Source organism: Necator americanus, chromosome V (genome assembly GCF_031761385.1).
Source record: "Necator americanus strain Aroian chromosome V, whole genome shotgun sequence".
In the NCBI taxonomy this organism is placed as follows: Eukaryota; Metazoa; Nematoda; class Chromadorea; order Rhabditida; family Ancylostomatidae; genus Necator; species Necator americanus.
This window is the reverse complement of record NC_087375.1, coordinates 1,560,197-1,574,580: the sequence shown is the minus strand read 5'-3', so window position 1 is coordinate 1,574,580 and position 14,384 is coordinate 1,560,197. Positions and strand designations below refer to the sequence as shown.

General features: G+C 34.7%; 1 protein-coding gene across 4 annotated transcripts in view; it reads left to right on the top strand.

Annotated features, from left to right (window-relative positions):
* Positions 1 to 3,763: 3,763 nt before the first annotated feature.
* The window catches only part of RB195_012648 (uncharacterized protein), a gene marked incomplete at both ends in the record, with an annotated part of 37,189 nt that continues 26,568 nt past the window's right edge, over positions 3,764 to 14,384 (top strand). For 3 of the 4 annotated variants that reach the window (XM_064202115.1, XM_064202114.1, XM_064202116.1), the window contains 6 exons: positions 6,319 to 6,426; positions 6,592 to 6,640; positions 7,124 to 7,194; positions 7,236 to 7,345; positions 12,752 to 12,869; positions 12,948 to 13,034. In XM_064202115.1, the coding sequence (XP_064057995.1) occupies positions 6,319 to 6,426; positions 6,592 to 6,640; positions 7,124 to 7,194; positions 7,236 to 7,345; positions 12,752 to 12,869; positions 12,948 to 13,034 (543 nt within the window). Of the gene's footprint in view, positions 3,817 to 6,318; positions 6,427 to 6,591; positions 6,641 to 7,123; positions 7,346 to 12,751; positions 12,870 to 12,947; positions 13,035 to 14,384 lie in introns of those variants that run through there. The other variant, XM_064202113.1, reaches the window with a different exon arrangement.

Below are 14,384 nucleotides of genomic sequence, written 5' to 3'. Positions count from 1 at the left end.
CATGGCTCCTTTCATTTGCTGCTATATTTTGGAATTATTATTTTATTATTTTATTGAATTATTTTTGAAGTTTGAAGTCTCGAAGTCTCTGATTTGAGGCAAGGAAAATTCCTTTTACAACACTTTACTCTGAGTTATGAGGCATTAATTTGATCTGTGAACAGTGTGGAAAAGTCCAGCCATTTCTGATCAGCCTGGTCCTGATCTTGACTATTGATTATCTCAATTGATTTAGTGATAGAACAGCTGGATAACTGTCACACATTCTTATTTACTCGACTTAGACTTGGTTGGGAACGATGAGCTTGCATCAATAAGAGAAAAAAGTGTTAATTATGAATGAAAGAGGAGTAAGAAAAAAAAAGAGTAAAGAATAGTGAGAAATTGTGAAGGGAAGTGAATGTGATACAAATCGATCATTTTTAAATGAAATTCTGGAGAAAATTCTGGAGATGATCTGAAGAAAGGCGAACAGGAAATCAATACATATATAAGGCAAAGAAGCGAAAATAAAGGTTGCATCCGATCATCCGAGTAGCGCAGTGCGATGTGGCGATGATCTACCACCTCACTTCAACCTCTGATTCATTTTACACACTTTTTAATACCATCACCGTAATATTTTAATAATTAAAGACACGAAAACTTTTCACTTCGATCGCCAGAACTAGTACTCCGGATCTGTGTGGAAAAAACACTGGCATCCCTTATAATCTGGATCCCGTTGTGGTCAATATGATCTACAATAAGTTAGGGACCAGGGCGGTGTCAGAAATTAGGGCTATCTGCTAAGTACTCTGTATATGTGACATCCTATTGGGATTCATTCATTCATTCATTCGTTGATTCATTCATTCATTCATTCATTCATTCATTCATTCATTCATTCATTCATTCCAATATTGATTCATCCCTATATTCATTCATTCCTGCATTCATGCCTACATCCACTTCTATATTCATGTCTGCTTTCATTCTCTCATTCATCAATTCCTCCATTCACTCACTCATTCCTATATTAACTGATTTATTCCTACTTTCATCCATCCATTCCTACACTCATTCATTCCTCCTTTCTGTCATTCATTTATTCATCCATTCCTACATACATTCATTTAATCCTACGTTCACTCATCTAGTCCTATATTCATCCATTCATTCATTCATTCATTCATTCGATCGTTCCTTCATTTATTCGTCCATTCATTCATGCATTCTGTCATTCATTCACTTATTGGATGTTATGCTGACTCATTCATCCTTATATTAATTGATTCACCCACTCATCACTCTACTCATTCATTCATTCATTCATTCATTCATTCATTCATTCACTAATGGATTCCTACATTCACTCATTCATCACTATACTCATTCATTCACTCATTCATTCATTCATTCCTAGCTTTTCCAGTGTCTGCATTCTCGAGATTCTTCTCTTATTTTAAGAACCTACACATCTCGGTTCACATTCGAACAACACTATTTTCAATTTGTTAAAGAAATTACTTTTCTCGTTATCCTGAAAATGTTCAACATATACCTCCATCCATCGGGGCTTCATATTATGTAGGGTAAGCAAATGTTGTTGTTGTTTACTTCCCACTTCTGCGAACGAATTAAACTCATCGACAAATTTTCGTCAAGAACATAATCACATCGTATTTCTCACAATCACTTGGAAGTAAACGGAACGAAAATTACATTTTGCAGTTTTTCAGAGTTTTGCAATGAGCTTGTTTACATTGAAAAAAACCGCCTTCTTTTCTATTTATCACTCGTCGACGTGGAAAACAACCATGAGAAGAATTCTTAACGTTAATTTAGTCGAGATGTAGGAGAAAACGAATTTTATGCATTACTAGAGGCTCCTACTATCGAAATTTAGCTGAGCTTCTCACGAATTCCTTCGGGTTCCTTCGGTGGATTCGTTGACGGATATGTCAATATCTGATCACTTTTATATTTCTTCTTCACCTTTTTATCACTTATGTCCGTCTCCATCCATTATTTTGTTTTTTTAAAGGTTTTCTTGAAAGAAAAAAGATGTTTTGAAAGTTATATCACTCTTTTCATTTTCTCAGTTTGGTTTCTCTTTGTTTCGCCAATTTCACCCACGTGGTGCACCTGCAATAAATCGATAAACATTAAACGGTTGAGATCAAAGCGTTAATTTTTGGGTATTTGTGTATCTTTTTTAATCATTTCTGAAAAAAGAAACTTTAATAGTCTTTATTTTTTCGATATCGGTATTTTTCTCGAGGATCAACAATGTATTTACCATTATTACCAGTAACATGTATCCGCTTAATGGCCGAAGTCTCACTGCCATTCTTCCAGAAGGAGAGGTGCTGCGACGATTTAAAAAAAAGTCGTTGAGTACGTTTTTGGAGTCGTCGTAATTTTTGAAAGTTTTTTTTCCCCGCGAAGGCGTTGCCTTGGAAATCGGAACAGATGGTAGTCGGATGGGGCAAAGTCCGGACTATGGGGATGGTGAGGTACGGTTGTCAAGGCCTGGCCTTCACCTTTGTAATGTGAGGTCGTGTAGCAGTGCGATTTAGATACATTTTGGAAGTTTTTTCGCGTTAGGCCGACTTTTGGAGTTGCTTTATGTTGTTGTTGTTTATGTTTATGGATTGGCGTTGATTGTCTGATTAGACAGGCTCTCCAATTTCTCGAAACAACTGAAATAAAAATTTCAAGTTGAAAGTGGGAAGAAGATACGCTGTGTCTCGATATTTTCAGGCATATCTTGTCCAAGCTAATTTTCCAAAAAATTTCGCTATCCTATCTACACTCTTTCCGATTTTGCCGATGCGATCCGAATACTTTCTAATAAATCGAGAATTAAGATAGTTCTTATGATATAAGGAATACGTATTTAACACCGAATGCTACAATATTAATATTAATAATTAATAATAATGCTATGATATTAATAATTATAATTTTATTCCCGTATTTGCCTTCGAATAATTTTATTATTCCTTGTTTTGTGGTTTATTTATGTTTATTTTATTTTCTTTTCTACTAATTTTTAGTGCTTAAATGAATCAGGAAGGACTGAAGCGACGTTGACGTTGACGTTGCTGCGGCAGAACATTCATTCGTCGTCACACCACATCGTCGACATTCACGGTCTATACGCATGGATGATCATGAATTGAATAGTGTGGAATGTTTTTCCGGAGCAGGAACCCCTGAAAATAATAAGCTTTTAGGAGAACATTTCAGTCCAATTCACCGCTTCCTCGAATTTTAGCGTATTCGAATATCTGAAGTGAAGATGATCACCGGAATGCAAATTTTACGCGGCAGACAAAGTCTGCTCCATGTGAATCAGGAATGAGTAGTCCAAGCAGTTGGTTCGCTTTTAGGAATCCGCGTAAAATTTTTAAAAAATGATGATGATGTAATGGTAGAATTAAATTTAAAAAAGTGTATTTATGCTTTCTTGTTATGCAAACGAGGTTTAGGTGAACTTTATTATAATGAAAAAGCATTGATAGAAGATCTGGAATAATAAGATCTGAAATAATAAGGAGGAAAGAAACTTCTTCTTTCTGCTTCTTCACTCTTCAGCAAAAATCCCAGAAATCTAGTGAAAGTTTAACCGGATCTCGGAGTGGGGAACGGGTTGGGGGACACCGGGGCGGCTTCGAACTATCGGCCACCTGCATCGCAGTCGAACTTTTGATCGACTGCATTATTATAGCGATTCTGGCAAAGAATAAGGATTAGCTCATTTCAGTACTCACAGGTGATGTTCATACTTCGCTGTAAGCGACAATGGTTAATATTGATTAGGCCTAATTGGTAATTATTGAATGGTAAATTGTTATTCCTCATATTCCTCCTTCACTTGTGGTTCTCTTTCACTATAGGTGCCACTATCCTTCTGTTTTAGATCATGCTATTATATTACATTATATTATTAGCCATTATTATATTATGTATTACATATTACATTGTTCATACTATTATATTATTTATTTATACTATTATAATATATTATTAACCATAAAAATCGAGCCCAAAGAAAAACAGAAGTGCTCCAGCTCCGTGTTGAGCTCTTGTTGTACAGGGTGACCAGAGAAAACGGAGAAATTTTGAATGGGACATCAGTGGCAGCTCTGAGGAGTTTCGGGAATAGATAGGAGTGAAATCCTTAAGCGTACAATTGCTTGTCTAGTACTTGTTCAGTATTCACGGATCAGTGGATCGTTTTTGCCTTCGTCAGGACCAGTGAATTGGTCCCCAACGTGCTTTTACTGTGAATGTCATTCTCTAGGGTGATAAGGCGCTTGAGAGAATAAATCACTCAAGGATTTAATTTTTCCAGGCTCTGACGTAGGCGATAACGCTGAAACGTTGGCTGTTAATAAATATAATCAGTATCAATTTTGGCCAAATTTCAAGGAAATCAATAAAAAAAAAGCTGTGGAATTTTTTTTTTTATTTTTTAAATTTTTTCTACATAAATTTTTTTCGATAGTGCCACTGCTGCTACTCAACACTACTTTCCCTTAACTTTTACATACAAGGTCGTCAACTACAGTGATCTACAGATACTGTAGAGGACGGTCGACGGACGGTTCGGGTCGGTTTAGATTCAGTGCTGTTGCTTGTTTCCTTCCTCGATCCTTGTAGATTCCTTGTAGTTGAAGTTCAAGCTTCAGCTTCAATGTTTTTCTCTGGGATTCGCTCAGTACACTGATGGTTTCTTTTTTTTTTTAGAGCTTAACCCATGTCCTTGAAATTTTTAACCTATGCATTGATGACGTGGGAAGATGAAGAACGTGGACATCTGTCGCAGTAACGTCAACGTCAACGTCGCCTCAGTCCCTTCTGATTCATTTTAGCACTAAAAATTTTGAAAAAAAAAATAAAATTAATAAAATTAAATTAAAATAAATTATTGACCTCCTAAATTTTCAGAAAGCTCCCACAGTTCCCTTCATCTGAGCAGCACTTGTACTATCAATATTTTTGTAAAATTCGACAGATAGAAATTCGATAGACCTCGCAGGGAATGTGCGAGGTTTTTCAACTGATCCAGTTATCCATGGCTAAACTAAACGGTCAGGATCCCATCCCCATCTGTCGTCCACGAACTCCTCAAAGCTACCACTATTGCCACATTCAAAATTCATTCTCGTTTCCCTGCGCAACCCATTATAGAAGAAAAAAGTAAAATAAATGCTGTAATACACACGTGGTACGCAACCGACCATATGGATTTTCGTTGTAATCCACTCTACTCCTCACTACCTCATTTCCAGCCTTATCCTCGTCTTACTAGCACAAGCACTAATATACTCGAAGAAATTCAACAAATCCAAGGGCGGATAGGAGGAGGAAAAAGGAAAAAGAAGAAAAAGAGTGAAAAGAAGAACACAATACGCGCTTTCACATAGTGTAAAGATGTTAAACAGCAGTTTTATTGTCATCCGCTTGTGCCATGCTTCATCGAACTTGCAATCATCGTTATCGATGCGATAATTTTTGTAAATTATTCAAAAATTATTAATTTTTCTCATATTCTACTTTCTCTGAGGAACCGGAACATCCGGGATGTGGAAATTTAGGACGGATTTCCGCCTAAGAATTGATTTTTTGTAGTTTTTTCCGTTTTTTTCTCCTGAATTTTCCTAGTTTTCAAGCCATTCTTTTATAAGTTGTTGCAAAGAGGATTCTGTTATTCTCATTCATGGATCTAGAAGCTCTATTGACATAGTTAATCCACCAATCTCCTATATACATCGTGTAGCACGTCGGTTAAGGATTAGCCGTCGTGTTTTTGTGTGATTGTGATTATCCGGAGAAGAAAACAAAAACATGAAGAAAACATAAATCCGTGCCGATCTTCAGCGAATCGCACTCTTCTTCGGAGCTTCGAAGTCGCTTGTGAAAAGTGATTTAGTCATTTTTGTTTATCTATCTTTGTCTAGGTCTACAGTACTCGTACTACAGTACTCGTCAACATCACATCATCGTATTTAAAGTTACAGTGAAGCGAAAATTCGTAGCTATTAGTGAATATACGCCGAAAGTTCTCGATGCAAAACAACAAACACGACGCGCTGCACTGGAACGTCGTCGCCGGCGGGGATTTAATGCGCTCAGAGCAAAATGATTATATAGCATGAGTAAAGCGTGAACGTGCACATTCGTCGCCATCTGGCGCCTGCCGTCGAGGACACCTTACAACCTCGTCGTGTACGCCGTCTCTCCGTCCCTCCCTCCCTCCATCCCTCGCTCGCTCGCTCGTTCGCTCGCCTATGGCACCGGTATCGATCCATCCCCTACGGGTGGTGCATGGCAGATGGCGGTGGCGGCGGCAACGGCTGCGGCGGCGCCGGCGGCGGTGAGAGCGGATCGCCGGAGGCGGTGGGGACTCCGGCGGTGACGATGGTGGCGGTGGTGGTGAGGCACGCAGACATCGCACGCCTCTTCGGGTGGAAAACTAGAGACATGCAGAGTTATCGCCTTCGGCTTCGCGTGTAGTTAATGCGGCGGTGGAGCTGATGTTCATGACGTCATCCTTCGGCTGATATCGATCGATCCGTGTTTGATCTACCTCCTACTGAGTCGGGAGCTGGTCGTCCGTTCGCGGCGTGGGTCCAGAAGTATAGTGAAGGTGAGCGTTGTCGTTCCGTTACATATAGATGTCATCTGGAGCTAATACCTAAGCTGGACCTCCACCAGTGAGACAGTGGAAGTCGATCCAGGTCCAGGATTTTGTCAACTAGGTATATTTTCCTCGATATTTCCATCGATCATCGCATTCATCCAATTTTTATTCGTCGCAATTCCCCGGTGAATAATTTCTTTCTCTGAAAATTTTTTGTCTTCTATGAGTTCTATTGCGGATTTCTCCACAAACCCCTTACATTTCTCCATACCTTCTACTGCTATTTATTCCTGTCAGGACACACATACGCACACATACGCGAACCATTAGCATTTGAGACTTTGTTTTCGAGGTAGTAAAGGATGCAATTTCATCCAGATCCACGTTTTTTTTTCCAAGAGATTTACACTCTCGCTTTTCTTATTCGGTCCAATTTTCGTTCCACGAAAATGTGCCGGAGGTTTACTGTAACTTTATTTAACTTTTTAGTTGTGCTATTCACATTGAAGAAGAGGAAGAAGAGGAAGAAGAAAAAGAAGAAGAAGAGGAAGAGGAAATGGGTGAACATTATGTAGCAAGTCAAGCTAAAGGCTTTAACCAGCCATACGGTTATCCGATGAATTGTAATATGTCACGTGCATTTATGGAAATGACCGAGGATGATCGTAAATGTCTGGAAGAACGAAAATATTGGTGTTTTATGCTGAGCAGGTACGTTTTTTTAAATCTTTTATTATTTTGCTGAGTTCATGTCCCATCTCGTCCCGTATTTTTTTTCATCTTCTCGTTGAAATTCATCCAATTCTCCCACACACACGCATGCTCTCTCTCTCCCCCATTTTCAATCATAAAATCGTTGAAAATTGAAATTGTGATACCTTCCACGATCTCTGTGTTCTAGGATTTCACTTTGTGACATTTGAGATTACGTATATACGAGATCTACGTTGAATCCATCAGATTTGATTTAACGTAGCCTGCGAATTATTAGGTCCGGAATACAATAAATAAATATTTAAATAAATGAATAAATAAATATAGTGATAATAATGGAAATTATTGGGTCTGGGATACAATAAATAAATAAATGCATAAATATAATGATAATAAAGGGATTATTGGGTCTGGGATGCAATAAATAAATAAATAATTAGATAAATAAATAAAGTGATAAAAATATTTATATCTAAATGAAGGACTGCTTGAAAAATGAGGATTTAGTTTTTCTTCTGTTTTCTACAATCGTATCGTTGCTTTTCTTTTTCTTTTTTTATTCATTTTCAAAACGTCACGTCAAATTTAAAAGTTTTGGTGAGGTCCCATTACTTCCAACTTTTTTCACCAAGGCCTAATTTACAATTTATTACAACATACGGTAATTAAGAGGTTATTTGCTCGGTTTTTTTGTTAATATTGATAGAAATGAACCATGTACCGAACGGATTTCTCTTGAGGATCACGCAATGTTATTCTCTTGGGATTCATGGGACTCCTAGAGTGTCCATTAATACATAGAAGCAGTATGGACTATGTTTCTAAGAAATTTCAAGTTTTTTCTTCTGAAGAAGGACTACGAACTAATTTTAGACCAAAAATTAACATTTTAAATCTTTGAAACAAAAATAAGAAACATAGCTTTCGAATTTACAGATAATTGAACTAATTACTATTGAAATCATAGGAAGTTGTCATATTCTATGAATATTCTCGACTGAATTGTCAAAAATTGAAAGAAATACTGGATATTTCCAGATTTTGTCTTAATAGAGTTCTTAATAAGCCTCGAAAATCTTCTATAGTAGAGCAGTTTCACGGATTCGTTCCGTCCTTGTTTCGTTTCCATTATTTCTGTTGTTGCCATTATATATGTTGTTGTTTCCATTATTTATGTCTGCGAAAATTAAACTTGAATTGAAAAAAAAAATTGTCAAAGTTCTATCCACTTTTAGGGAATAATCTCTATTTTTAATTAAGACCTCGACTTCTAAAAATTAAAGTTAAAAGTAACAAAATTGAACTCAAACGAATTAAACAAATAATTAAAATGAATTGGATAAATTTGATCGTTTTTTATGAATCGCTGAATCTTCAAACACATTTAGCTTCTCCTTTTTTGGACTTTTTGAATCGACAAGATTTTTGGTCAGGAAAGTGGAAGCTTTTTTTTCCTAATTTTTCAAGCAATTTATCTTTTTTTTTCAAAGATTTCTGCTTTTTTTCTAAGGTATTGCGGTCAAATGCTGCAGTTGTATGGGCACATAGGGAGCAAATTTCGTTCATTCTGTATTTCCGTTTACATTTTGCAGTTATAATTTTCAATGAAAGTTATTAGTGAAGTGTTTATAAGTCGAAGAGGAGGAAAATCCGCCAAGTTCTTTTTGTTTCGCCATAAAGCCACATTTTCTTCTCTTTTTTTTTCCTAGAAAAAAGAGAAAGAAAGAACAATGAACGTTCTTAGAGACGTTTCGGGAGTTTCTATGCGATTGAGAGGAGGACATGCAGCCTTGGAATCGAAACATCAGCTGTGTCTCCTTCTCTTTCACCTTTTTTTTTAACCAACTGAGTTCTATCCGTTTGTGAAAGAGGAGGGAGAAACTACACAACTAAGAACTATCGATTTATGCGGAAACCGATATGATAAAATGTATAATATTGATCTAAAAATTAAGAAAAATTAGGTTATTTTTAAAACCAAAAATGTTATATGGCGGTAAAACCTTTTTTTCTGTGCGCGCTGAATCTGAGAAAAAAATCCATTACTCATCCATAAATCCGACAAATATTTCAAGTTTTGGATTTATACGGAGACCGATATGGTGTAAAATATAATGTAGATTTAAAAATTAAGAAAAATTAAATCAGCTTGGAAAAAACAAAAACGCTCGGTTTTAGAGGGAGAAAACCTCTTTCAAATAACTAAATAAAACAAATAAATCAATTCAATAATTTAAATAACTTAAATAACTAAAATTAATGAATTAAAAAAAAATTCAAAAACTAAAATAAAACGGTAAAACCTCTTTTTATGTTGGGGTTGAAATTGAGGAAAAGAAAACACTCTAGGATCCCATAACTTATTCTTCAAGCCGAGAAATATCCCGAGTTTTGTATCTTTGTAGTCCTAGAAATGGACGTGACATAAAGGACGGCATAGGCAAGCGGCGAATAGAGTGTTCAGCATATTTCTCGGACAAAAAAGCTCCGAAAAAAGGGTTCCGGGAAGGAAATTATGATGTCATAGGATTCTCGGTAGAAATCCATCCACAAATGATACCTACATATATTCGTTTGCACTCTAGGACCCCTTATATATCTATATAGTACAATTAATATATCCTTATCCTTATAATGAATAATTTCTGAATTTTTGAACTATTCATCTCTGGAAGAGATGGATTCACTCCAGTGTTCTCCCATACCGGGCAATAGAAGTCTTTTTTTTTTGTTCCTCTCGTATTTGTTTGTACTCTTCGGTTAGTTCTTTCTATTTGTTGATGCTATTTTAGGGGCGGGTTTTTTTTCTGGAAATTTTCACGGAAGCATCGGTTACCGACACAAAGAAAAAAAGAGTTTTCTTTTAGCGAGCACCTTTTTTTCTTTTCGATGCTCCTTTTTTTACAATCTACATTATTTCACCAAGTACCAGTAGTTCTAGAAGTAGTAGAAAATTTTTCGATTACCTCTGAGGAAAACATGAAAAATCTGAAGAAATTTTGAGAAACGTTTTAGGCGAATTTTTGCCGAAAAAAATTGGTCCGAAAGAATGACTTACATCGTTTGTGTGAAGCTCAGGAGTCATATTCCTTCCCGAAGCTATCAGGTGTATTCATGATGAGAATTTGCGCAACGCTCCTCGTAATTATGTAAACATACCGTAAACTGAAGAGACATTCCTGTTATCCTGGTTGTTTTTCCCTCGAAAAAGATGAATTGCGCACGCATATGAAACGAACGACTGCTTGCTGTTTTTTTGCCATTTTCCTTTTTTCCTCTTTTTCGTGTCCACGACAGCACGCGAACCAGAAGAGAAAATCGAAATTTTGTTGCTTGAAGCAAATCTGCAGAGATTCCGTGTTAACAATTTCGACTTTTGAAGAAAATTCGCACTATTTTATGCAGAAAAAGCAAAATTTTAGGAAACATTTTGAAAAAAAAGTCGCAAAATTTCACGCAAACAAGTACAAAATTCAGGAAATAGGTGGAATCCAGAAAATATATGGGCAAAAATGGATTTAGAGTAAAACAAAACAATTCTGTGATATCTCCCGAATTGATTGATGATTTTTTCTCGGATTGATTTGATAATATTGATCAAAAAATTAAGAAAAATTAAATCAGCATTGAATTTAAAAATGTTACATGGTGGTAAGAGGCTAAAAGAGAAAGAAGGAGTTTATGGGAAAAAAATGTGCTTTGAAATAAAGAACATAAATTTAAGTAAATAAACTACATCTGATAAAATAACAAATAAATAACACTTCCAGAAAATTACTGGAAAAATGCCTAAAAATTCTACATTTTTACTGAAAAAACAACATTATACTCCCCGCAACATATAAGAAAACAGTTTTTCTCCTCTAATCATCGGTGGTTTTTCGCCTTTTTCCAGTTCCAGCGGAATACGGTATTTGTCCTAAATGTGATGGCTGACGTTTACGCAATAATGAAATTCACTGCACTTGCGTGTGTGTGTGGCCTTTCGGCTCCACGGATGAAGTCTCCACGGATTACGGGAAATTACGTAGCAACTGGCATCTGGCATGGTTTTTTTTCTCGCGCATAGCGATCGCGTGGAATAGATTCTCATCTGGAATACCGGATAGATTCGGGAATAGGAATATTATAGGACTCCTGATCATTCCAGCACCGAAAGATGCTAATATTTCTTTCAAATTACTTTTTTTTCTCAAAAAAAAAACTTGGTGATGGACATTTGTTCAAAAATAAATAAAATTTCGTTAAATGATCAAACGTGGTTACACGCAAAATTCATGGTTACCTCTCAATACTGCATGCCCTATTAAAAATTGAAAAAAAAACCAGGTGGTGAATAGAAAACGAAATTCTGGCGCTTTTTTCCGGCGTATAATTCCCACTCGAAGCGTTTTTGTGAAAAATTTAAAAAAAAGAAGATAAAACAAAAAAGTAAACAAGTATATCCTATTTAAATGATGGGGTTAAGTGCTTAACTTTTTTATATCAAATAAAAAACTAATAAAAAAGATGTAAGAATAAAGAGGATGTAAGATAAATTAATTAACAAATAACAAAACAGTAACAAAATAATAAAAATAAATAGATAAAAATAAAATAAAATAAAGTAAAATAAAATGATGCAATGTATAAGAATAAGAAATAAAAAATTATAAAGTGGTATATATATATATATATATAATAAAATAGAAGGGAACTGGTTTAAAATCAACCGGTTCGGCACTGTTGTTGTCTGAATAAATATGAGTAAACGATTTTAAATGATTTTTGGAAAAACTATGCAAAACCAACCTTTTCAAACCGATTCCCTTCTATTTTACTAAATATTCATCTATTCACATACACCAATGGTGCACCGGAAAAGAAAGATTCTAAAAAAATGGAGCACACTTTGTTTGATTCAGAGAATTTTACGAACAAAAAAAATTACAAACCTTACTAAAGCCGAAACCCTCATTTATTGTCAGAGAAGACTGGCGTTGTCTTTTTTTTCTCTTTAAATATCTAAATTTCGTCTAAATATCTACTATATATATATATAAATATTTATATATATATATATATATATATATATATATATATATATAGAAATATTTTGAGAACAAGAAAAAACAAATTGAGATATCTTTGTTCAGGCGGTTTTGAACCAGTTCCCTTTTATTTTATTAAATATCCATTATATATATTTAAAATATTTTGAGAACAAGAAAAAAATTGATATATCTTCTTCTGTTCTTATCTTTGTTTATATATGTTTAAAATATTTCGATAACAAGAAAAAAAATTATATATATCTTTGTTTAGCCGGTTTTGAAGCAGTGAACCTTTTATTTTATTAAATATCTATTATATATATTTATTTAAAATCTTTCGAGAAGAAAAAAGAGATTTATCTTTGTTTAGTATCGTCACATTTTGTGTTTCAATGCTGTTGGTTGTAACGTGGCGAATCGTCACACATCTGTTTTGCCAACGACGTGAACGGGAAGATATCGAAATATCGGAATCCGTGCAAGTGCAAGTACGTACGTAGGAGCTTCAGCCTTTTTTTTTTCTGGAAAAAAAGAGAAATTTTGCGGAGAGAGAGAACATTTTACAGTTAAACGGCAAGCATGGTCCAGTAAAAACCGAATTCGAAAGTTTAGCGTTAAAGCAAGAAGAAAAACATTTGGGTTGGATGACTGAGGTGAGTAAATGTACATTTATGAGAATGAATACGGTAGGAATGAACATTTCCTATTGATTTCTCTATAGGGGAACCGTAGAATTTTTATGCTCTTTCTTCGTGGAATCAAAATAAAAAATAAATAATAGATATTTTTGGTGCGGAGACTATTTTATTCGAAATAAAAAAAATTTCAAGTGTTTTTTTTTTCAATTTCAATCAATGATGTAATCATTCCTTTGTTGTTCTTTCTTACTTACTCATTTTCTCCGTCTTCTCTTTTCTTTTATTTTGTCTTTTTTTGGTGCGGATACTATTTTATTCTTTATATTATTCTTTTGAACAATCTTTTCAACTTTTCCAAACAATCTCATAATGGATTACTCCTTTTCCAGGAAGTCTTTCTTTTCCAAGTAGTCTTCCTTTTCCAAGAACTCTTCCTTTTCCAAGAACTCTTCCTTTTCCAGGTAGTCTTCCTTTTCCAAGAACTCTTCCCTTTCCAAGAAATCTTGATAAAATTTATCCTATTGTTTGAAAGGTTCTTTTACAGCATTAGGGAGGAATTATCGTTTTTATGCAATCACATTTCTGTCTACATTTGTTTAATGCTAATCGGCTTATTATGTTCACCCCAAAGTTGTGTATATCTTTATTTTATTTTTTAATGAGATATTTTTATATGTGAAACTGCAATTTTTATTTTTTTCCCCACAGATCCGTTTTATTTTCACAGTATCTTTATTTGAAATGTAAATCTGAAGTCAGGACGGCTGCATATCCTACATTGCATCTTATTTAAATCTTACTATTTCTTATTTAAATCTCGGGAAGTAATTGGGCATTGAAAGCTTCAAAAAAAATTTTTTTGCTGTTTATACAAAGCATCGGAAGACTAAAACAAAAGCAAAAGAACGTTGCTGGTTTTAGATGAAGAATTTTGATGTTGTTTTAAAAAGAAAAAACAAAAAAAGGAAGAAATTTTGAAAAACCAGTCGGTGATAATTTTACTACTCTCAATATCTAGAGGTTTTCAAGAGATGAGCAGACTTTTCTTTTTCATTAACCAGCCGGAGGATCACCTGGAAAAGAATGTTTAGTTGGTAATTAATTAAGAAATAGGTATTATTTCACGATCAATAATTAAATTTATAATCAGTAATTAATAGCAGATCAACAACAATAACGAATTATTCTCCATTTGAAGCATGGCTCCTACTTATTGTTTGAAAAAAATCCTTGATAGGTTTCTGCCAAAACTAAATTCTCCCTTTATCACTACTATATAATTCAGTATTGTGTTATTATTATATATTACTGTATTATAAGTTACAATTATACGTATTATTTTTATTATTTATTATGTCTGTTTCA